A 25737-nucleotide genomic window follows, 5' to 3' on the forward strand; every position below is an offset into this window, starting at 1 on the left:
AAGAAACGCAGTACCCTTACACTATGTCAAGGATCACCAGCGAAGCTATGTGGTCCCCTCAATGGCGAACTCCGCCGCGGGTCGGCCCGGCATTTCATTATCTTCGAGATCAGCGCACGCATGGGAGTGCTTGCCGCCTACTGCACCTCCGCTGCTGGTCGGCCCAGTATTGCACTGTCTTTGGGATCGGCCCACGTATTTCGAGTGCTTAACGCCTGCTTCACCTCCAGTGCGGGTCGGTCCGCCATTACACTTCTTCGGTATATCGTCGGGATCGGCCCACGTATGGAGAGTTTCGTGTGTATATATACATGGACCCGTTCCTGGGGTACTAGCGCTTAATAGCGTCGCTTTAAAATTGGTAACGTCCTTGTGCTTCTTAATACATAAATAAAAAATTCATTCATTCAATAAATTATGACGACGACGAACGCGGCAGCACTGGCACGAGCGCGTTCGCGCGGTCGCTCCCAGGTGGGCCAACGAGCCAGCTGTGGAAGAAAACGACAATGCTGGAGCCAATCGTGATGATGATCGCTTTCTGTTAACATACGAACACGTCCGGGCAGAAGCAAAATGGCAAGTTTTCTGTCATCGATTATGCCTCAGAGACCGAGAAGCGTTAAGCTCAAATTGAGAAAGAGGTTCTTGCTTTAGTCTAGGCGTCTCACAAGTTCAATGATTACCTTGCCAGCAAGCTGTTAAAACCGGTGACTGCTCATAAGCAGTTGGTTCCTATCTTCACTTCGAACATCCTTGAGAACTTCACGCCCACATTGAACAGGCTAAACATAAGAATTTAACGATACGATTAGGATATATTATAAATTCCACGTAAAGGTGTTGCAGCCACAGACACTCTTTCCAGAGCGGCTCTACGCAAAACATAAAACACGCAGCCCGAAGAAAACGTGGAAGCTTTCATGTGCTCTTGTTTAAATTAAGTCTTTCGACTCTTACATGAACGACACTTCGGCTCACAAATACGTTTGCTCGACCGACATGTTGTGTCTGGTGGTCCAATGTAGGAGCTGATGTTTTCGTTTAGCTTTAGTAGACTAAGTTTATACTCTTTGATAAAGACTACAGCTGCAAGCACATCCCTTCTAGCACTCACTATACTGAAGAGTAATGGACTTGCTGAGGATGTGATAAAAATTGTAAAGACTTCCATGACAAAGATGAAACACTCTTACGTGGCGCTTCTAGCCTACAGGTCGACTCCTTTGAAGAATGGGTTTCCTGCGGAACTACTCATGGGTCTTCTGGTAAAAAAAAGCTTCCCCTTAGTTTCACCAAGCCGACACCCAAACTACCGGATTAGAATAGTCTTCGCAACTTCGAAGAATAATACCCGAAACGTAAACGTCAAAGTGAATACTTCTAAAGACGTCACGGAATCTTCGAACTGCCGCAGCTTTTCGACGGAGACAACGTATGATGGACAGACCTCAAAAGCAATGCCACTGTGGAAGCCCCAGGAGATGAGCCTCGGTCCTAATGTGTTAACACAGACACTGATGCTGTACGCAGGAACAGGCTCCAACTAGTTCGGCACCCCCTACTATCCCCGACGCAGAAAGGCCAGTATCAGTGAAGGTGCTGCAGGCGCTCGCTCGTGTTGCTAAGACACTTACCACATGCATGCCAGAAGTGGAAGGCGTGGGAAGCTGGCCTGCTGCAGTGAACTTCGCTTGCTCTATTGGGGAGATGGTGAAGATGCTGTCATATAGTGAAAGCAGGGAGAGATACTGCCCCGTAACTGTGAGCCATCGGTCAATGACTTTCGCCTTCTCAACATAGAATACGTCTGAGAGTCGATTAAAAACGTGTGGTTATGTGACTCCTCGTGTGACCGTCTCACCCTTCTCTCATGACTACTACACATGTCGAATATGTGGGCCTTGTTCTTTAAATTTTCATGCTCCTTCGTCTACTTAATGCAGCGAATGCTGCTAGTGGGGCTCTGCGCAAGCATGAGGAAGAACTTACACGCAGTGCCTCAATTCGAAAGTAGTCCGCATCAGTGCAGCTGACGGCTCGCTTTTTTACAGAAATATTAGCTTAGAAGTCGCTAGAAGATGTTTCACATTTAATAAATAAAAGCCTAGACTCGATTACGCGTGCCGACAAGTTCTGCTGCGGCCGTCCTCTTCGGTGCGCTCTCCAGCAATAAAAGTTTAATTCAGTGCGCGCCCGGCTGCCCAGAGATGGCGCGGTTAGCCAAGGGCACCGCTTGGGTTTGGATTTGTGGCGAATGGACGTGCTACACGGGGCTCCGTGGCAGTGACGAAATCATAAGTTTTTGTGCATGCTTTGATCTTGCTTCTGTTTTTGATTTGCTGATTTTTTGTCTTTAAATAGTAATTGAGTGGTCTTTCAAAAGAAAGACCACTCAATTCTTTTTGTATCTTTTTTGAATTCTTTTTCTTTTTTTTCTCTCGTATTTGGGGTGCGCGGGTGTGTTTCGTGCACATTTCGTTTTGCAGGATTGTTAGAGCGTCCTTTCGCGCCACCTGCTTCAACACGTGCAGCCGGTTGGGGTGTTGAGTACTTGCAGTCTTTAAATGGTAGCTTGGAGGTGGAAATATTAATAGCTATTAGCTGGTTTTACTGTGCGTGTTTTTGGTAGGACAGTGAGAGCGTGGCTGCGTGGTTGAGCGCGTGCGAGAGCGGGTCATACCTTCCGTCTCCGCGGCATTGGTGGCTTCTAAAACAGTGCTGAGAGTTGCTTTGCGACATTTTGAGGATTTGCATCCTCTGCGTATCGGTTCTTGCTAAAAGGCACGTGCTCTGCATTGATATAGTCGTATGGTATTGTAGTATTCGCATCAGTAGCAGCATTATTATAGTATTATAGTATTTACAAATAGCCGCGCAATACATGGCGAGAAAGCCGGTAAAGCAGGCAGTGCGCGGGGGGTTCCTCAAGGCAGATGAGGATACGGATGAGAATGGAGAGGGCATTGAACCAACCGGCACACAATGTGATGTCGATACTAGACTGCAGAAAATGGAGGCTTTCCAGGAAGAGCTTGTCAAACAGGTCCAAGAGCTCAAGAATGAGTGGACAGGGAGCGTGATGCACGGAAGGTAGGTGAAAAGAGATTTGCAGCAGCCGAGGAAAAGCTGAACAGGGCCGTCATTGTGAACGAGAATGTGCGTGACAACGCAACACAGACCTCCCACGCGACAGGCGAGGGAATGCCATCAGGGTACGTAGAATTCGGGTGGCGGGATGAAGGGTTAGCTAAAAAGAGCGGCAGCTACCTGGAGGCCGCCGCGCGGAAAAAAGAGGAGCCCAGCGGACAATACCTCTTGTCAAGTTCGAATCCCGCGGAAAAAGACAAACAGAAGCAGGGAGAGGTAGGAGAGAGTGAAAGGGTGATTATCGCTGGCGACTCAAACATGGCTAGTTGCTCGAAAGCAATTGTGGAGAGGGTGAAAGGCGATAAAAGAGTGGCGGTAGGGACATTTCCAGGGCGGACAATGGATTCTGTCATGGAGCGAGCTAAGGAAAAGCTCGCGGAAAATGCTCACGTGCGCAACCTTGTCATAGTAGCACATGAGCTAAATGACGTCCTGAACAGGAAAGGGACAGGACTAGCCCAGCGCTTGGCGAAGGGGGTGGACGACTTGCTCGAGCTATCCCCTCAGGTGCAGATCGTCGTGTGCGGGGTGCCGGAGGTGCCTGTGCGTGACAGTCACGTACAAAGAGCCGTAATCGCTGCTAATGAGGCAATAAGAAAAATGAGCCAAGATAAAGGCTTCGGGGTTGTCGAAGTGAACAGGGAAGTCAGAAGGTGTGGTGCTTTCAAACGAGACGGAATCCACTTCAATTACAGGCTGGCACAAGAAGTAGGCTGGCGAATTGGGGGTCGCCCGGTTGCTTTTTTAGGGGGCCCGCGGGTGCTCAGGCGGCCAGAGTAGACAGCAATGATGAAGGTCCCCTAGGGGAACCTCATAAAAGCATTGCCGTCGATAGCAAAACAAAGGAGGAAAGCAAGAAAGAGCTCGCCATGCAATAGGCTACATAAACATGCAGGGCGGCAGAAAAAATGAAAAGTGGGAAGAGATTGAGGAGCAGTTAAATAGAGAACAAATAGGGGTGTATGTCGTTAGAAACCCACCTAAGAAACTCCGAAGAGCCGCCAGTTATTGAGAATTATGTTTGGGAAGGGTGCAACAGAACAAAGTCGGAAAGGAAGGGAGGGGGAGCCTGAATGCTCATCCCTCAGGGAGCCAAAATGGAAAAGAGTAAATTCAAAATGTCAAGAGCATCTTTGGTTATTAGGTACAATATCCGACACTCTAAATAAACTTGCACGTGCGGTGCTTACTTCGAAAGACTACTACTTCAATACGTCACTCCCAAACTTCATAAGAAATGATCCAAAGAAGTTTTGGAACTATATCAGCGAAAAAAAGAAACCCATATCACAGGTTCTTGTCGATGGTTCATTGGTATCTGATCAGACCGCCATTGCTGAACACTTCAATGACTATTTCCATAGTGTATTTTCTGCCGATACTGATTCTCTACCCACCAGAAACATGGACCATTCTGTAAATGTAAACTTCATTTCTTATCCTGGCGTCCTTGCTATGTTGCTTGACTCTAAGACTAAAACTTCTTGTGGTACCGACAATATACCGAACATATTTCTTCGTCGCTTTGCCGAGTCTGTTGCTAAATACTTAGTTATTATTTTTCGTGTCTCTCTGCTATCAGCAGAGTTGCCAGATGACTGGAAGTCAGCCCGAGTTGTGCCTATATTCAAGAAAGGCGACCGTGTATTAGTACAAAATTATCGCCCGATCTCCTTAACATCTTCGTGTTGTAAACTTATCGAACACATAATAGCTCACAAATTACACGAATTCTGAGAAGAAAACTCAGTCTTATCAAATCATCAATGTGGATTTCGAAAAAGATTTTCTACCACAACACAATTGGTTACTATAGTTCACACCTTTGCAGCTTGTCTAGACACGAACAGTCAAATTGATGTAATATTCCTAGATTACAGCAAAGCATTCGATACAGTCCCACACGATAAACAAATTACTCAGCTTCGGACGATTGGCATACCAGAATTATTCATTTCCTGGATTTCAGTCTATCTATACAACCGCAACCAATACGTTCAGGTGGGAGAACAAGTCTCTGGCTGCCTTCCGGTAACTTCTGGCGTTCCGCAGGGGAGCGTACTTGGCCCTCTACTTTTTTTACTATATATTAATGATATTGTCAATGTCGTTAACACTCCAGTTCACATTCGTCTATTTGCTGATGACTGTGTTTTGTTTAGAGAAGTTACCTGCATTACTGACCAATATGACCTTAACTCTGACTTAGACAACGTGTTGAAACGGTGTGAGCAATGGGGAATGCTTCTTAATGCAACTAAGTGTGTCTATCTCCCCATAACGCGCAAAAAAGTCCCCTTAGACTACACTTACAATGTAGCTGCATCACCTTTACTGAAAGTAACATGCTATAAATATTTAGGCTTAACATTAACGAGTGACTTATCATGGAACTTGCACATAAATAGCATCTGCTCTGCCGCTTTCCGGAAACTATGCCTTCTGCGCCACAAACTCAAGTCTGCTCCGTCTAGTGTTAAACTACTCTCTTACTTTTCCTTAATTAGGCCAAAACTTGAGTATGCCTCCATAGTTTGGGACCCTCACACAAAAATTAACATTAAGAACCTAGAAACAATTCAAAGAAAAGCAGTACGATTTATTTACAGTAAATTTAAGGCTAGTGCCTCCCCCACTGCATTACTAACCGATAACGGTATTGAACAACTACAAATTCGAAGAAAGAAAAGTAGGCTAGCGTTTCTTTCAAACTTAATTAATCATAGGATTGCCTTAGACACCGCAAAATACGTATCCCCCTTGACAAGCAGACCCACTCGGCACCACTACCCTCATTCTCTAACACCTATTTTCGCAAGGACTGACACTTTCCGGTACTCTTTTTTTCTACAAACAATAGATGACTGGAATAAACTAACTGAAGCATACCCCCAGCGCCCGTGCGCTGTATATAACTTGTGTAAATCTTGTTATTTCGTGTATTATTATAGTTGTATTGAAATCAAGTTAAAATTTTTCTTAATCGTCTACCTTACGACCAAACAATTTGTGTGGAAAACGTGTTAGACACTTGTTTCATCTTGTTCTTCTGTGTATATCATCTTTGTTTTTTGCTCACCCTGCTTGGATTTCTTGTCCGCAGTATTGTATAAAAAAATAAATAAATAAATAAACAAATAAATAAATAAATAAGTGGGAAAAAAACTTGACTGGTCGTTACGTATTTGCTGACCGGAAATAATTGCACAGGGAAGAATAAAGAGTAAGTGGAATGCATAAACGCAGATATTAAGCGTTTCCGGAATGGTGCTGAAATTGTCCTATTAGGTGACATGAATGCCCACAAACAGGATTTAGATGGCTATACCGAGAACAACGAGAAGTCAATGCTAGACCTTTGTGAGCAACATAACCTTCTTATCGTGAATACAGGGCCTAAGTGTGAAGGGCAGATCACGTGGGATGTGGGAAACCGGCAGTCGACCATTGATTACAGTCTGATGACAGAAGGAATTCATGATAAGTTGAGAGAAATAGTCGTTGATGAGGAAGGGTATAGCAGCATAGGGAGTGACCACAAACGCACCACCTTAAAAATTGGATATGTAGTTGGGAAAGAGAGCAAGGAGCGCAAAATGGGCAGTCCAAATCTGAAGGCTGAACAAATAGCAAATATAGTCATTAGAGTCGAGGAAGAAATTGGCAAATGGCCAAGTAAAGAGCGGGAATATGGTGAGCTTCTAAGTGTAATAACGGCAGAAATACGGAAAGAGAAAGAACATGTTCGTTGGAAAGGAAAAAAGAAACCGAAAAGCTGGTGGAACAGGGATATACGAGAAGCGATCGCCGAACGACAGAAAGCATCTCGAGAGCACAGGCAGGCAAAGAAGGCACAGTTGCCGCAGGATGAAGTAACCAGTAAATGGGAAATATACCGCGAGAAAAAAGTCTATGGTTCAAATACTGGCGCAAGCAAAATTAAAAGGTGAAAGTGAACGTTGGTTGTCAGAAATACGTGACAAAATGAAGGCCACACCTAGAATATTTTGCAACGACATAAAATGATTAGGCAGGAAGTCAACAACAATACAACAACATATCCTAGACTAAGATTAAAACAGACTAGAAGGAGAAGCGGCGATAAATTATATCCGAAAAATAACAGCCGAATCTTTCCAAGGCAATGACAAGGTTGTACTTGAAGAAAAAAAGAACATGAAAGAGACCCAAGTGGGAAAGGAGCTCGTGCTGACAAATTTCAACTGGAAGAAAGTAGAAGAGAAGATTCCTAAGCGCACAGCCACAGGGCTAGACGAGGTTCCCGTTAGGCTGGTTGATGAACTGGGACCAAAAAGTAACGAAGCTCTGGTGAAAGCACTGGAACAAACTTTAAAAGATAGACGAATGCGAGACAGATGACTACAAAGTTGAATGAAGTTAATTTGTCAAGGCAAGGGGGAGAAAGATAGAATTCACTCGTATAGGTCGTTGACCATTACATCGGTAATATACAGGCTAGCAATGCAGGTAATGAAATTAAAGCTTCAAACTTGGGCAGAGAATAATGGCATTTTGGGAGAACTTCAGAATGGCTTCAGAATAGCTAGGCGTTTAGATGATAACTTATTTGTTGTTGCTCAGTGTATTGAAATATCAAAAGGAGAAAGGAGACCGTTATATGCGGCCTTTTTAGACAATAAAGGAGCCTATGACAACGTAGACCGCAACATTTTGTGGGTTATTCTGAAAGGGGAAGGATTAGGTGGTGATTGTCTACAGCTTTCGACAGAGATTTACCTAGAAAATACCGTTTGCGTTGAATGGGAAGGGATGAAAAGCGAGGAGAAAGTTCATGTCAACGAGGGACTGAGACCGGGGTGCCCTTTATCCCCGCTGCTCTTTCTGATGTACATGGGGAGGATGGAGAGGGCGCTAGAAGGAAGTAATATCGGGTTTAATCTCATACAAACAGGCGGGTACAGCAGTTGAGCAGAAGCTCCAAGGCTTATTTTCTGCGGATGACATTGTGTTGCTAGCTAACAAGCAAAGTGATTTGCAAGGTCCGGCTAATATCTGTGGACAGGAAGGCAACAATTTATGTTTTAAATTTAGTGTTAGAAAATCAGGTGTTATGGTATTCAATGAAAACAGTGAACAGACAGTGGAGATACAGGGCCAGAAAATTCCTGGGGTAACAGGATATAAATAGCTTGGTATATGGATAAACGAGGGCAACAGATATATGAAAAACAGGAAAAAACAATAACAGTGAAGGGGAAGAGAAATGAAGCCATAGTGAAGCACAGAGCGCTATGGGGATACTATAGGTACGAGGTCCTCCGAGGTTTGTGGAAAGGTGTATTGGTTCCAGGACTTATTTTGGAAATGCGGTTGTTAGCTTTAAATCTGGGGTACAATCAGGACTCGATGGGAACTAAAGGTCAGTGGGTCGCCTCGTATCGGGTGCTCACGGGAACACTACAGATGAAGCTGTACAAGGTGATCGGGCTGGACTAGTTTTGAAGTGAGGGAAGCTCGCAGTAAGATTGAGTATGAAGAACGCCTGAGGATTATGGAAGAAAGTAAATGGCCTGGGAGAGTGTTCAGGTATCTGTACAGGAAAAACATCGATTCACAGTGGAGGAAAAGAACTAGGAAGCTTGCCAGCAAGTATGTGGCCTGTAGGGTGGGCAACACAGCAACAAAGACGGTCAAGCGGAAAGTCAGAGAGGCTGAAATAATCTCATCGGTGGCGGCAATGGAAAGGAAACCTGTCATGAGTAACTACTTAAGAAGAAAAAACGAAATCAGAAAAGAAACAATTTATGATAACTCAAAGCGAAGCTCATTACTTTTCGAAGCGAGATCGGGATGCCTTAGAACGCGCACCTATAAAGAGAGATATAAGAAGCAAGAAGAAGCATGTGCTTCCTACGGTAAAGGTAGGGAAACTATGGAGCATGTTTTATAACAATGTGAAGACGTCTACCCAGCGGGCGATTGAGGCAACACTGGCCTCCTTGAAGCCCTTGGGTTCAGCAGGAGCAGTGGAAACAAGCATTTCCGCAATAGGCATTAGGAGGAGCCGACTGGAGGATTTGTGGACGAAAGTAGGGAAACGACAGAAAACGGAGACGTACAAAAACAAAGTTAGCAAGAGGATATTAGAAAGTTTGGGTGTGGGAGTTTATAGTGATTATTTTTTTATTTTATTGTTTAACTTCGGTAGGACATTAGGCAGTTTAATAGCAAGAGCTTCGTGGCAAAACCCACCGCCCCGTTCCAAAGAAGACGCTCATAACGTCCATCCACCCATCCATCCACCGAATGGGCATAAGCAGTGGAACAAAGGAGATAAAAAAGATCTGCAAAAGATATATGCTTCACTAATCTCTTGCCTTCTGATGTGCACTCTGGCGTCATGGCATCTGATATAGGCGATTATTTACCTTTATTTTTTCTTCCGAACGTAAAGACAGCAACGCCTAAAACGCCGCCAGCTACGTAATAAAAGTTAACGCGGACACACTCAAAAGTTTTCCACTATTGTTACTGGAGGAATATTGGACCGACGTATTCACTTAAATGACCCAAACGTGAGCCATTCAAATTTTATAGAAAAATTTATAAGCACATATAATACTGCATTCTCTTTGATGATCTATGTTAAATTTAGGACGTCTACAAAACCTTAGACAGATAAGGCGTTGCACAAATGAATATTCAGTAAAAATAAACCTTTTGCTAAGTTGATAAACATTAAAGTGGTCAATACTCCAAAAAGCGACAGAGGACTACTATGTCAAAATATTTTCTAACAGACTGACCCCAGACGCAACATGGAAAGTGTACAATGAACTTATGTAAAAAAAAAAAGCTGTGCATCAAATACAAGTCGATGGTACGACGTACGCGGGTCTTTCCTTGAGAATTAAATTTAACGAACACTTTCTCACAATTGCTGTCTGGGACGCAAGCGTTTATGGGTATGGCGTATCACTGTATCTTCAAGAAAAATCAGTAAAAACAATCTTTTTTCCCACACATCTCCGATTTAAGTAGCGCAGTTAATTTTGAAATTACCCAATAATTGTATGGCTGGAATTTACAGTGTTAAATCACAAACAGTCAAATACGTTTGCGATATAGTGGCGCCGATGTTTTCTCATATTTGCCACCAAATGCTTACCCTAGGAATTTTTCCTGATAAGCTGAATATGTGCACAAAGAGGTGACCGCAATTTATTTACGAATAGCGGCTATTTTTTTCTGTTTTCTCTAAAGTTTTTCAAGATGCTATAAGCACGCGTTTAGTTTCCTTCCTTGAGAAGATAAACGTGATATGAACCCGACAGTACATTTTTCAGAAGGGAAAATCAACGGATAGGGCGGTAATTCGCATGAATGATGAAATAATTACTAATACAGAAGATGAACGTTTGACAGTGGGATTCTTACTGGACCAAAAAGGCTTTTGATTCAGTTAAGCATAAATACCTCTCAGTAAAATTACAATACAGCATAATAAGAAGCACTTCGTTAGAGTTGATTAAAAGCAGCTTATCGTCTAGAACACCTTATGTAATGCCCTTTGGAGGGGTCTTTAAGGGCCAATAAGTTATGATGGCGATGATGATGATGATGATGATGATGATGATGATGATGATGATGACGACGAATGTAATAGTATTACGGCTGGGGCGTTTTTATTTGGCCTTACCGAGGCGCATATAAAACGCAGGTGAGAGCTTGCGTGGACAAGGAATGCACAGCAAAAAAAAAAATAAAGCATTTCACCAACACGACTATAATGCTTTCGCATTCTCACACGTTAGCAGTAACTCTGCCGAAGTTTTCTTTTCTCGATCTAATTTGCACTTTATGGCGCGAGATGGAAACATGTGGCTGGCTTCACTGTCGAAATGGCTGACAGCAAATAAAATCGAACATAAGAGCTTCTTCAAGAACTTAAAGAGCTTCTTGAAAAGTATGCCTGATGGGATACGTTGTGAGTTGGGATACGTTGTGAATCAAACCGCTACATGACGACATACTGACATCAAGGCAGTACACAGCTCGGTTTGCAAAACACTTCGCACGTAATACTCCACCTTGAACTACAAGGCCTACGAGAAGTGTTGCAAGGTGCAGTCAGCAAGTTTGAAATTGAACAGTGCTTTTCTGTTTGAGCACTGTGCTGTCGCGTGCGCAGTTATTCCCAGAAGGCTCGAGGGGGATGTTTAGAGACGTACATCCACGCAAGTGTGTATATATATATATAGGGTGTTTCTTCAAAGTTCAGCACGCAGGACCCGACGTAACATACGCAGGAAAGAGACGACGAACTTTTAGGAATACTTATTTACTGAACGTTTTCTGCTAGTGGACCAGCCGAAAACGTTCAGTAAATCAGTCTTCCTAAAAGTTCGTCGTCTCTTGCCTGCGTATATATATATATATATATATATATATATATATATATATATATATATATATATATAGGCATCAAAAACAGAGTAAATGAAGTTTCGTGCTCACCTAAACAAACTGTTCTTGCTGTCGAAGTCACTCAGGGGTCTCAGAGGTTTGTCCAGGTTCGCGGAATCGTAAGCGATCTTTGCAATGATCACGAAAGGCGCTGCGAAGAGCACGATGCCCTGGACGCAGTCGGCCCATACGACACCTCGTAGTCCTCCCTGTATTTGCGAATGGGCAGCTAGATAATTGGATAGAATTTACAAAATAAAAACTTGATCGCGTAAACTCGTACCGTAAGACCGAGAAACGCCGAGGTGAGCGCCCAAGCTGATGGCATCTTGTGACGCTCTGATTCAACTGAACCTTGCAGGACTCTCATTACAATGACCGACAGTGAGTCTCTTATCCGCTGGCTAGTTTAAATAGTTCGATAGCTTTTCTAACATGGGTGGAATTCTCGTTTCTGTTTTGCAGTGGCGCTGTTAGAACCTCGCTGGGTTTCTCTTGACGTTCACCACATTTCTGAGCTGGGGGAGAGGGAGCTGAGAAAGTGAAGGCCAAGTATAAAAATAGCATCCCTCAGCATAACGACAAGGCGAAGGCTAGTGAAGCCTAGCGGGGGAGTAGGAGCGGCGTGGCATGGACACAGAGGGATTGAGGTCATTGCTCTCCGATAAAAGCTTTCACGCTCGCTTCGGCGGTCCTCTTTCTCGCAGTGGAAAAAACTTATGCGTAGCTCTGCTATCTCAAATACCAGACACCAGCAGAGCTCGGGGAAGCCCAGCAAAAGTTAGGCTAAGTGGGCTGTTTTGCGCTACTTTACTTGCCTGGTCCCAGCTCCACTCGTCCCTGGTGTTTGCCATACCAGAGCCAGGCATAATTTTTCTGCTTAGGGAACCTATATTAAACGCGCCAATGCTTCAAGGACACCATAGTTGATCATAATATCGCGCTTTCGCTCATGGTTGCCGGAGAATTGCAAAATTGAGTCACATTGTCTTTTTAACGAGCTTTAGCACGATTTTGTACACACAATCAACATCGTTCACTTTGTTGGTGCACTTTCCACCTGCTGCATAACAGCATATGTACACTGTGCCTACGTAGTGCAGCGGCTAGGATTGCCAGATCATCAAGCTGTGGTCATAATCAATGGTCCCCGAGTTCGAGCCATCGGTTTTACTTTTGCTGCTTACTCTATTCACATTCCACAGTTTCGCTGCCTTCTGTTCTATAAAAATAGCAGGTATTAAATTCGTATTTGCTACGTGTATATCTTCTACTGGTGGTTCTGCACGCGTGAGCAGGCACGTGTGTGCGTGCGGGTGTGTTACTGCATGTGCTGTTTATCTGATCACTCTGTATATCATAATTATCAGCCAGAACCTGGAGTAGCACGCGAGCCGACCAGCCAGGAAATCATTTCCAGCATATGATAAATGCCTGTATCTGTCTCCCACTTTGTTGATGCTATTTTTTCGTGAAGCCCTAAGCTGATACTGTTTGTTCATGTGATAATCTGACACATACCTTTGAGAACTAACTACCGTGATTCTGCTGCTGATGATAATGATAATGTCTTGATATGTGCACATGTTCGTTCTAGCATGTTCATAACATGCTAAACACTATGTTGTGGGTACATTCAGGCGCAATATTATTGTGGTTTAATTATAGGCGCTCTTTCTCTACTTTGCATGAATAGAACAAGACCTGGGCGTACCCCGAAGGCACTACAGCCTAACAGGGCACCTTAATAAGCTAGCTGGCCGGATGAAGAACTAGAGCAGTGGCACGCGACGTATAGACGCCAGGTGTTTCAAAGAGCGAATTTGACGCGAAATAAATACTCGTGGGCACGTGGCCTAACCTTCGCACCTTCACGGGGCCCCTGTGAGTGCAGATGCCTCTGCAGTTCAAGTATAGTTCTTGCAGCTGCGACTCTTCAAAGGGCCCGGAAAGCCAAAACAAGGGTAGCAGCGCTACCTGTAGGCAGTCAGCCTCAGTTGTGAAAAATTGCGTGCCCCCTTCCCTTAACGTTTGGAACAGTCAATGTCCGTGACTTACTACGTAAGCGACGGTAGGGTCAGCTGTTACATTTGTTGCGCAACCCAGCGTTAGATGTAGTTGCAATTCACGAAACAAAAATTGAATCCGATGACGACACAGCGGCTGTTGTAGCTCTATTTCTTTCGGAGTATAAAGTGTGTGTCAGCCACGCGATTGTTGTCTCTGCAGGATGTATGCTATTTGGAAGGAAAACGCGGTGATACAGCGTGTTTGGGACTATGCACTGATAAAGACTGTGCACGGACTGGATTCCAAGGGAAGGGATGCGTAGCCGGGGGCGGCAGAAAGTTAAGTGGGTGGATGAAATTAAGACGTTTGCAGGGACAACATGGCCACAATTAGTACATGACCGGGGTAGTTGGAGAAGTATTGGAGAGGCCTTTGGCCTGCAGTGGGCGTAACCAGGCTGATGATGATGATGACTGATAGAGAAGGGTGCGTTCTATGGTGTGATGTCAGTATGAAAGGTCAAGTTTGGAGGTGTTTTTTGTGTATACGCGAAGTAGAGCACGTGAAAGCGAGGACTACTTTCTCTTGTTGACCCAGCACTTACGCACTGACCGTGTATTGGTTGCCTTAGGTGGTTTTAATTGTCTGTGTAGTGCACCTGATCTTTCATCTACAAGGCAGCGCCAGGATACCAGGGTTAACGTTTTGGATGCCATGACATCTGACTACGAGCTTGTTGATGTAGGACTACACGGAACAGCCCCATTTCGCTACACACACCTTCAAGGTACATCTCATGCAATGTTCGATCGCATTTGTGTATCGTATGGTTAGAATGTGCACCCTGCGTTCGTCAGTGATCATTGCTTAGTGTCGGTTTGTTTTGGCAACCGGTAATTTCAAAGTTTGCGGATGAGCTGGATCTTATGGAAAATTGATATGTTACTCTCACATAAGGCTTTTCTAAAGCGCGTCCCGGAAATAATTATTGAAGTATTAATTCGCAGTTCTTTATCTCTCTTTGTGCAGTGGAAGATATTCACGTAAGAAGTTAAAATGGTCGCCACTGAAGAAGTTGCCTTTTTGCCTTTTCAGAATAAAGGAAAATATAAAGAGTTGTGGAAGCTGCTAGATCAGCTACACGAACTTCAATGCCTTCATTGTGGCAAAAAAATTGAAGACGATTACAAAAGTGAGGCACAAATACAGACAATGAACACTGAGAGATACAGAGGTTCACTAGTCCGTGCACGTACTCGTCGGTATTTGGAGCAACAGCCTTGTAGTTGTTCGCTTGGTGATGAGCGTCGGCATACTCTGTCGAAGCAATTGCTCGAGATGGAGTATGCGGAGCGATTGTTAATGACCTGGCTAGAATGATCAAAGCGTTCACGGATCTTTATGACAATATTTTCCAGTGTCATATAGTTATTTGTAGTGAAGCTGTAACGAAAATGTTTCTTTCGTTGCTGCCACAGCTTTGTAAAGAAAGGTGGTGGTGTTGATAGAGGCATATGTATCATAGAAGGTGAAGCAACCATTGCTTCGCTAGTTAAAGCAAAACTCCTGGGCCTGATCGCTTGAGCGCGGAATTTCCACAGTGCTTTTGCTCTGTATCGGTTCCCTTTCTGCTTAAACTGTATGAAGAAGCTTACTGGATTAGATACCTACCTACCGCACTCTATCAACAGTACTTATCCCAAAAGGCGGTGATGCAACCAAATTGCAGAAAGTCCAGAGGTATTGCGCCATATCGCTTTGTAACATGGATTATAATATAGATGCGAATGTATTAGCTAGTATCCTTCAAGACGTAATTCAATTAGTGGCGGGAGACTATCAAACATGTGGCATTAGAGCAAGATCAATCCAGACAAATCTCTACATTGCGAGGGGTTTGCTAGAGTGTGCAGCAGAAAGTGCAGGTGAGGTCGCAACTAGTTCAGTTTGCTTTGGCAAAAGGATTTGATGAACTTAATCGCTACTTCTTCTTTCGTGTGGCGAAGCACGTAAGCATTGGTTCTTTTTATTTTAAGGACATCACTGTCTGTTATGCTAATGGTAAAACAGGGCTAACATATCCGAATCTACGTACCTGGGGGCATCGGTAAGGCAAGGTTGTCACTTGTCCCCTCTTTTATTCGCTCTGTACTTACAATCATTTTGCGCACGAATTTTGAAGGACCATGTCTTTAACAGGTTTAAATTGTTATCCAATGAGATCCGCGTACTTGCCTGTGCAGATGACATAGCCTTCTTTTGTGCTGTCAAGAAAAATCTGGAGAATTCCCTTGCCATGACACAACAGTTTAGATCAGCCTCTAGTGCAGCAGTAAACTTTGAGAAGAGCGGAGTGTTTTTGTTTGGTCTATGGCGTACGATGCCAAGTTACTTCGCAGGTATTCAGTGGAGGCAGGACTTTAAGTACTTAGGTGCACCTCTCTGAATATCGCAGTAGTAATGCACACTGGTCAGCGGAAGCTGCAGAAGTACAACGTAAGTTTAACACCTGCCAGGGATGGTAATTGTCCATATTTAGCCAACTGAAGCTAAACTACCGCTAGCAACTGAAGCCTGCAGCTATTACATTGCTCGCGGCTTAGGTTGCAACCTTGCCAACATGGGGTGTTTACTACCTATGTATGGAGCTCACGTGTTTACACCATGCGACGTGATAACGTTCTTTTATTCTCTTACAGTAGGGGTTTTAGCCTAGTGCGCCTTTTTGTTAGAGGATTTGTCTCCCGGTTATTCTTCTTTCGTGGTGTAAACGAACCATTTCTAAGAGAGTCGTTACGACTTCGATTATTCAATTACCTTCCAGAAATATTTGTGTCGTCATCTGTCAGATATGCACCACGGGCTCCTTCTGCTCCTTGAAAGAGGTTGTGGAAGGCTCTGCCTTTCTCAAAGCTCGCTTTAGTATGGATTATATCTTCCCTGGAACCCGCAAAGAAATTTCTGCTGCTCTCGTAGACACATTGTTTGCGGTTCCCCATTATTGCGCGCCTTAGATGAGGTTCATCTTGCTGTAACGCCATCCAACCGCACTTTTCTTCCTTTTAACCACTTGCTCTACGGCATTATTCAGCAGTGCCTTGCCGTTAGGAGCCAGGTTTTTCATTAGCGGTACTGGTACTCCGTCGCGTCCTATGGCCGTATTATTAGGGAGATTTCCTTCAGCATTTTCCCCAATAAAACTATCCTAAGTTTTGATCTCTTAGGCTCCTTTAATGTTGGTGGATTTATTTGAGTCCGAACTACTCTTTGTTTCGTGCCGAAGTTATCCCCAATAACGTCTCTGACGTACCTCAGCGCATCGTATTCTTCGAATGCGTTAGTCTTCTTCCCTTACAGCACTTTGCGCATATTTAGTTGTAGCTCCAAGTGATCTTACCCGAACTCGAATGCTCCGCGCCCGCTGGTGATGGGACAACAAGTGAGATGGGACTTGGCGTTGGCACGACCGAAGGGTATAGCGACAAAGGCACTCACATCACACTCTGTTTCCTGATAAATATGCTCATTTTTGATTGCATATTGATTTTATACTTAGATACTGCCTACTGCTACGTGTTTTCAGTATGAAGAGGTATCACTTCGTATCATTCCCGAGTCCATACGACATCTACAAGTCACCTGACGGCCCATATTTTTTGTACGTTGTTACAATATATCCAGATCCTAGGTACCCTAAAGCCACGTGAATTGAGCTAAGGAGATCTTGTTTTCAAAACTAATCTCTACGATAATTGTTTATATGCTGATGTTACTTGAGGTGCGACGATGAGATTAGTCGAATATTTAGGATACTGAGAAGGTCTGATATGTAAGATTATTATACATCAGTATGTGGATAGCACCATCGTTCCTTCCTGACCTTACTTGTGCTTCGGAAGATGGTTCTTTATTAATTTCTCCATAGTCTTTCTCTTCTATCCCCATAGATGCCAGCGCCTAAACCAGATCACGAAAGAACCCTCGTCTTTCAAAATCCTGGGCGAATTATCGCCTACACAATTAACCGAACTTTTTCAAATGCTCTTTCGATGATTTATCATCAGGCTGGAGGTGGATACAATGTGACATCGCTAAGAAATATCTTTATTAAAGCATATTTTTTGCTGGGTCAAATGAAGTTGAACAGACTGTGTGCGAATGACAACGGGATGGGTGCTGTGCTGTCCTCTCTTTCGCGATTTTACTTTTTTTGTGCGAATATAGATAAAGTAAGTAGCACCCCTTGTCGCTTTGGGAAAATTAAATTTACGCTATTCTCCCGTTCGCCAAGGTAGTATCTATGAAAAGTGACAAATCACGTCCGATTGAGAATCTGAAAACGTGCAGAAGGCACATTTGAAAAAGACAGCCGAGCATGCTTACCAGTGCCGTGTAGGTAGTTCCAAGTACTCCGATAACCACATTGCACAAGGATAAGGGAACGTTGAGCACTTGCGAGAAAGTAAAATTACTAATTTTACTAGCAATACTGTTTCTGTTTCTTCTACTGCCAGTGATAATACTAACAGCAATATTAACAATTATAATACTATCATCTAGCTATCCGAATAAACGTATCAGATCAGCTACTTCATTTTGATCGCTTGACGTATGTAAAAAATATACAGTGAGAAAATGGGTAACATACAAAATCAGTCAGAAATAGAGACTGCAGAGAACCCTTAGGACATATCAGGAAAAACAAGGATACCGCACTGAAAAGCAAACAGCAACTGACATCACAGGGAAGCGATTGTAAAATAAAGAAACAATACAATTAGGCGGTAGCTCCCGAGGGAATTAGATCTTGAAACTGAAGTCGGTTTCCGTGGCAATGTCTGATAGCGAGGCGTTCCATTCAGTTATTGCGCGCTCCAAGAATGAATGTGCATAATGGGATGACTGGCTCCTAATGCGTTTGACATTCATTGGGTGGTCACGACGTGGAAAGATAGCTGGTAGGGACAGAAAGAAATCTTCATGAAGTAAAGGTTGGTGATACACCTCATAAAACAGGGATAGGCGGGAAATTTCACGGCGAAGTGCTAACTTGTTTAACTAAGCTCTATTCTTCAACGAAGTGAGGGGGTATAACGTGAATCATCTGAAAAAAAATTATTCGTCCAGTACGGTTTTGCAAGGCTTCGATGTGCCTGACAAAGTAAGTTTATTGGGCATCCCAAAGGACAGAGGAGTAGTCTAGTTTCAGATGGATTAATTTTGTGTACGTTAGTTTTTATTATGCATTGGGGCTCCTTTTAAATTATGTTTAAGAAGCCCGAGAGTAGAGTTAGTGTAGCCAAGGCTAACATCAACGTGATTATTCCATGATAACTCTGACTGAAGAGCGATGCCAATATACTTGTAATTTGTAGTCAGCTCAAGGCTCAACAAGAGCGCTTTTAATTGCAGTGTAGAAATGGGTTGTCACAAGCAAAATCGGGCTACTCGGTTTGCCCTTTCCTCCTGCAATCCAAATCCTTTAATTCTCATTAGCACTTGAACCGTTTCAGGGTCATTTCTTGCTTTGCTATCGTCATGCTTGTATGAAGCGCAAGTGTAAGGGCGTACGCCCATCTGTTTGCATCAGCTGGCGGATCCGGCTATGCAGAAAACTTATAGTCAGACGGCATCACACGTCCTTATATTCTGAGACAACATTCAATCCAATTTAGTTATTGCCAACTCACACAACAGTCGGGATCGTCTTCTGGGTTAACTCTATTCTACATTCTTACTTCGTGGACGCTGCAAATGTACATACTTGTTGACATTCCAACTGCTGCGCTGTAGATGCTGACTGCACCTAATGTAAGCTGTAGAAAAAAGGAAAAAGGTATTAATCAGACTCGACTGCAATTGAACCTTACGTAATTCGAAGCGTGCTTGAATTAACACATAATAGTTTTGAATCATAGATTTTTTCTGCAGCAAAACACATACTGTTCTTGTGACGTGTGTATTTTATAGGTCCTTCTATAAATGTAACCATGCATATCTATGAATACAGGTATATACAGGCACGTATCCAGTAACACTGGATATGTGGGTCTCTATAGAGTGAGTTTAGCATAGTGTAAGCGCACACTTGACCATAGCACTTTTATAAGTGCAACCTCACATCTCGAACAAAGTTGGCCAGCCCTGTAGGAGCAAAGCAGATTTCTTCCTTCCTTCCTTTCTTTCCTTCTTTCTTTCTTTCTTTCTTGCTAGAAACAAAACCTTTATTTAGTTTGGGAAAATGTCATGCACAATGACTATCCAGTCCAACGTTCCTTTCTTTCTTACTGGCTGCGTTTGACTGGCTGCTTCGCAAAAGAGGCCAGATACCAGATACACGCCGCAAACTTACTCGGACAAGAACGCTTCGCTATAAAAAGAATCCTCGCTTCATTCAAGGGGGAAGAAGACGACCTGCATAGCGTTCGGACGTGCCTCATATGGGCTTCGTCGTTCTTGCTCTCTGTTCACGGCCTTCCGATACACACCAACTGAAAAGCACTTCTAAAGGGTTTGTTATGAGGAGGAGCAAAACCGTTACCCATATTTGGGGCGTAGTGGAATGTTTGGCCCTTTTTTGGGTCTTTTTTGTGCCGCCCCCGTCCGAGAAAGCCTAGCATGCCTACGGTCACCGAGGACTGGTATGCCACGTGAATGTGCCACAGATGGGATGGAGATCCTACCGGACGAGTTTGTTAAGCAAATAGTTATCAAACCCGCCCCACTGCATCCGCAGCCTCTTCGCGATCATTCTCCCCACAACGCAACCCCCCCTGCAACAGAGCGGCCTCTACCGACTGAAAAAACAACCCATGGATGAAGTTAAATCCATGCTGGAGAAAATTTATCACAGTTTGCCACACAAATTGGCAGCCGAATCGAAGCACTTGAGGCGAGACAAAGGAAAGAAGGAGAAGCCTTTGGTAGCTTTGCATCCACCTTTGAGCAGAGTGCAGCGATTTCAGGTACCAGGCAGCGTCTATAAGCCCCCCATGTACTTCAACATGGCGGCACTACATAATGACAATGGAACTGTAGAAGCTTCGGAAAAAAAATGAAGTAACCTGCAGCTCCACATACAAAACCTAAAAGAAAAAGTTCCCGACATTACTGCCTTGCAGGATCCACTTGGTAATGTTAAACTACGCAACCATAGAAACTACAAAAACAAAAATTCAAAGAAATTCCATATGGCCCCATTATTCCAGGAAAATCTAACGGCCATATAACATGACCTAAAATGGTCTGACTTAGACTTTCTTCTACTAGAACTAATTCCACAAACGGTGAACATACCCGTCATATTTATACTAAATACATAAAGGAAACCGAAGGGAGGACGCCCTATCATTATCAAAGCAATAAATACGACACCCGAAATTTCTATACAGAATCCACTAGTCATAGTAGGGGACTTTAATGCAGAAAAAATGTCCTGGGGATACAAAGCCAACAATAAGAAAGGCACGCACCTCTGGAAATACTTCCAGGATGCGCGCCTTAGCCTACACACAGGCCCAGTGACCCCTGCTAAAACTGGCAGAAGCACACAGGTTAACATATCTCCGGAACTGACGGTCACAAAGTGTATAGGTCAAGTGACATGGCATAACATCATGACTAACCTAGGTAGGTAGCGACCACTACATAGTGGCAACTACTGTACCTGCCAAATTACGGATTGGGACAAATTCAGACAACTCAGAGATCAAAAGGCAGAGAATCAGATAAGCAACTTAGAGGAATGGGTCAAAGATCGTATCAGTGTTGTTAAATCAGTAACCGAATCAATGCTATGCCAAAAGACACCCCAACCTGTGTACACTCGGCTGATACACATGTGGAAAGCATAGCACAGTCTACAGAGAAGGTGGCGAACGCAGAAACTCAATCGGACATTACGCTATAAAACTGCTAAGCTATCTAAAGAGGTAGAAGATTATGCACCATAGCTTCTTAGGCACCAATGAGGCCAAGTTTGCTACCGAATGAGTGGCTAACTTGGCCTCAAGAAAACTTGGCACCTCCTAAAATACCTGCTGGATCCGGAGAACAGCAAAATAGGGCCCAGTGAAGACATCATTAGACTAGTGCATAACCAAGCACTCACAGATAAAGAACTCGTCTAGAATCTCAGACAAAGATACGTAGACGCATCAAACAAAGTCTCTAGGTCAGGCTACTCAGGAACCCCGAACTACAAGCTGGATGAGAAGATCGAAGAGTCAGAAGTGAGAGATGCACTTCAAAAGTTCAGGACCTCCTCGCCTCCAGGCGTGCATGGGGTTACAAACAAATCACTAAGAAACTTAGATGATACCTCGATCGAAGTCATGACTAAATACTTTAAAGAATGCAGGAAAGGGGGGGAAGAAAGGAGGCACGCGAAGATTGTCTTGATCCGTCAAACGGGAAAGAAGCTTGACTTGCAGAACCTCAGGCCCATATCTCTCACCATATCTCTCAGGCAAAGTGTTAGAGCGCGTAATTCTAAGCAGGCTGCAGAGCCACATGGATGAAGGAATTAGTTCCCGCACACAATGATAGGCTTTAGAGCTAATCCATAAACACAAGACATCATGATAAGACCCTTAGAAGAGGTTTTACACCCTATTCAAAGGAAAAGAACTAGAGCTGTCCTAGCCCTAGATCTAACAAAAGCCTTTGACAACATTAAGCATGAAGCAATCATGCTTGCATTGGAGGAACTCAATATCAGGCACAAAACCTGACCAACACCAACTAGACTCCATCACATGTACATTTCAGCTTCTACATTTCAGACCGACCGACTGAGCGACCGGTCGGTCGATCGGTCGGTCGGTCGGTCATTTCAGTATCAAAGACACTTGGTGGGTACAGACAAAAAGCCATCTATCACGCTTGACGAGCTCTGCACTCCCTAGTACTGGCAGAGAAGGCGCATAACAAATACAGCACGCCAACAGAAATAAACCGAACAGTGTACAGAAGTCAGGTGTTTTTTGTACGGTCTTAAATCAGCTGCTGTTATCATAAACACTAGTAAAAAAGCGTAATAGCATATCATTGTGTAAGAAAGAAATAATCAAATAAAAACAAAATGCGTTTGAAACACACGACAGGTTCACATGAGTACATGAAATACTGCATGAGGTTACACATTATGTTGCGAAAGCAAAAAACGACGGTGCGGAATACCAAAGTCGAGATGCCTTCTCTACAGGCATAGTCAACAATCAAGGCCTGACCCACTCTGCAGCAACAGTTGCATGCATGCAGAGGAAGCAGAAGGGGACGCTACAGCTTCGCCTATCAATGGCACCAGCGTGAAAATCATTTTCAGCGATTCTAAATCTACAGTTAAAGACATTGCCAGTGGCCAAATTCACAAACCCGCCCTGCAAATTCTAAACAAATATCCACCACCTGATCGCGAGATTCACTTTATCTGGCTCCCTGCACATTCCTCGCACCCAGGAAATGAAGCTACCCACAATTATCGCCGAGGTTTCGTCAGCCGGGCGGTGGGAGGCCTCTACCTGGGTTCAGCAAAGGATGCCATGGCGACGTTCCACGAAAGTACTATGCAATACCGCGAATGTAGGCAAAAGTATCTCAGTCACTGGATAAACTGCAACAGATTAATTGGCGACAGTTGCAGACTGGCTAATTTGCCAACCCTACACGTACTCACTAATATAGTCGGGTTGCTTCTCACCTAAGTCGGAAAACTACGTCGCCCATAAGGTGGACCTGACACATATTGATCAACTGCACTGGGCTAAATCCAAGAGTAAAATTCAAACATAAGACTTCGGACTGGGAGGTTTCGGTGTCCAGCTAGGATCCCGCAGTCTTGCTGTGGACCGTGAACTGGCCTTTGGAGATTGCTGAAAGTGAAGGGCTTATCACCACCTCACGCCGTCTGGCAGAAGAAATAACCCAGTAATTCAAGCAGCTTTAAGATCTGATGAAAATAAAGTTTTTCCTCCTCCTTTTCTGTCGCTTTCGAAGTACAGCTCACGCTAAATTTAGAGACAGCTTGTAATTAAGCAATCTACTTCGACGCGAAATCTATACGCCAGTTGAAAACACGGAAAACCTAAGTTGGACGATATATCGTCAGGAAGTATAAAATAATCAACACATAACTACTGCGCATGAGCACAACAAAAACCGTATTTAGTCACCTCAGTGTGTATGACTCACAGTGTAACAGATTCGCACATAAAAGCGTATAATTGGCATTAAGATTTCTTACCTCTCACAGAAAATCGCACTGCACGCCACCTGTACACTATCGCAGCGCCGGCAATACCAAAAGCTATAGAAAACTAGTTGACGCTGTTCGCTTACGAGCCTTTTGCGTGGCGAACAGAGGGTTTACGACGTGGGCACGTTTCAAGTACCCGACAAAAAATGTGCGATCTCGACTGCAATTTTTTACGGCTGCACCAGCTGAGTGGTTGTACGCACATTTAAAGGGAGCTTTACCTCGAGAGCTCCTATCCAAAAGCATGACAACAGAGAAGCTTTCTATATTTCACTGATTCGTCCGTCAGCGCTGAAAACGCACTGCAGGAAAACCACCTTTCAGATCTGCGTAGAACACTGCAGTTTGCATTTGTTGGCTTTGGACTTTGATTTTGATTTGATTTTGTTTCAATTTTCATTGGGGAATCTTCGCGTTCAAACATCTTGCTCTAAGAAAGGGGCTTTGATTTTTTCTTCATCGACCTCAGCAGTGATTATATTTCGCCTGCGCTGCCAGAATAAACCTTCACTCGCCACCAGCCGTGGATGCGTCTGCTTTCACGCGGCTGAGTAGCTCGTAAAGTAACAGCGGCGAAGAGTTCCGCGGCTGCCTTGAACGACAGCAATGGCCTTCCCGAAGTTGCCGAAATTCGACGAATCAAAAGTGGAAGCATTACCTCGGCAAATCAGAAGCTTATTTAGATGTAAATAGCATGAGGAACTCGTCTAAGAAGAGAGCATTACTGCTTTGGGCGTTGTCTAGCAAGGCGGCGGTCAAGGTGCTCTGTGGCAGAGCAGCCCCACGGGACGAAAAGAATGAACTTACTAGGAAGTCGTTCAGGTTTTCAATGGTTACTACTATCCTAAGACACACGAGATAACCGAGAGCTACAAGTTCTTCAACCGCTCACAATTTCCCGGCGAAATCACTGTCCCGTTTCTTCTTGCTATTCGTCGAATAGCCGAAAACTGCAATTTCGGCAACTCGCTTGACAGCATGCTTAAGGATCGCATTGTCTTCGACGTATGCTCGATTGCCTTGCGGAAGTAAATTATAGCGAAAAAGAAAGTATATAAGGCTAGAAGAGGCCGAAGCATTGACACTTTCTGCCGGAGCCGCTGAAAGCGATGCTGGAAAAATGGTATCCGAATCAACGCCCATGCTTAAGCTACAAGCTTTCGAGGCTAACTCTTTTCAAGCTCCACGAGTCCGTTTCGGGACGCAGCAGTGTGGTAGATGTGGAAACTGCCAACATCACCAAAGCAGCTGTCTGTAGTTGGATCAGAGCAAAGTGGTATTGCTACGGCCGCCGTGGTCATCTTGCAAAGACAGGCCGCATCGCGGCCAATAAAGGTTGTGTCGCGCCGCAAGTAATGCAGGGAATAGTTTTGGCTCTCGAAAACGCCGTACCTCGCAAAGACGACAGTGAAAGAGCCAATATAAAGACCCTACTTTCTGTACGAGAAAGCCGCCTCCAGCCGCCGATATGGCGCATTCTCAGATGGAGAAGTGTCCAACTTCCCATGGAAGTGGATACGGGCTCGTTTCTTTGCGTCATTTCTCGGGAAGTTTTTGACAAGGACTTCTTGTGCTTAAACCTTCACATGTGCACTGATCATGTTATATTGTGCCGCTGCCAGTGCCGGGCGAATTGCATCTCTGTGCAAGACAAGATTGTCTCTGTATGCTGTCCGCTTAATGTGCTCAACTGTTCTGGAACAAATCTTTTTGGCCATGGCTTGATTTCCTTGCTTGACAAAGCGGAGGTCCTAGTTCTCCTGTCGTCGGCAAAAGACTGGCCTGACATAGTGCAAGGATCCAAAGAAACAATAACAAACATTGTCGGCGACAACCACGATGTGCCTTCTAGGGATCTCGGCGTGATCAAGGGG

The 25737-nt window shown here is 44.1% G+C and overlaps 1 protein-coding gene across 2 annotated transcripts in view; it reads right to left on the reverse strand.

Moving 5' to 3' along the window:
* LOC142592644 (putative sodium-dependent multivitamin transporter) overlaps window positions 1-25737 on the reverse strand; it is a 117237-nt gene that overhangs the window by 61882 nt on the left and 29618 nt on the right. For both annotated transcript variants that reach the window (XM_075704203.1, XM_075704201.1), the window contains exons 4-6: window positions 19373-19424; window positions 17992-18059; window positions 11650-11807 (exon numbers count right to left, since the gene is read on the reverse strand). In XM_075704203.1, coding sequence (XP_075560318.1) covers window positions 11650-11807; window positions 17992-18059; window positions 19373-19424 — 278 coding nt within the window. The remainder of the gene's footprint in view (window positions 1-11649; window positions 11808-17991; window positions 18060-19372; window positions 19425-25737) is intronic.

The sequence above is a fragment of the Dermacentor variabilis genome, chromosome 9 (genome assembly GCF_050947875.1).
Source record: "Dermacentor variabilis isolate Ectoservices chromosome 9, ASM5094787v1, whole genome shotgun sequence".
NCBI lineage: Eukaryota > Metazoa > Arthropoda > Arachnida > Ixodida > Ixodidae > Dermacentor > Dermacentor variabilis.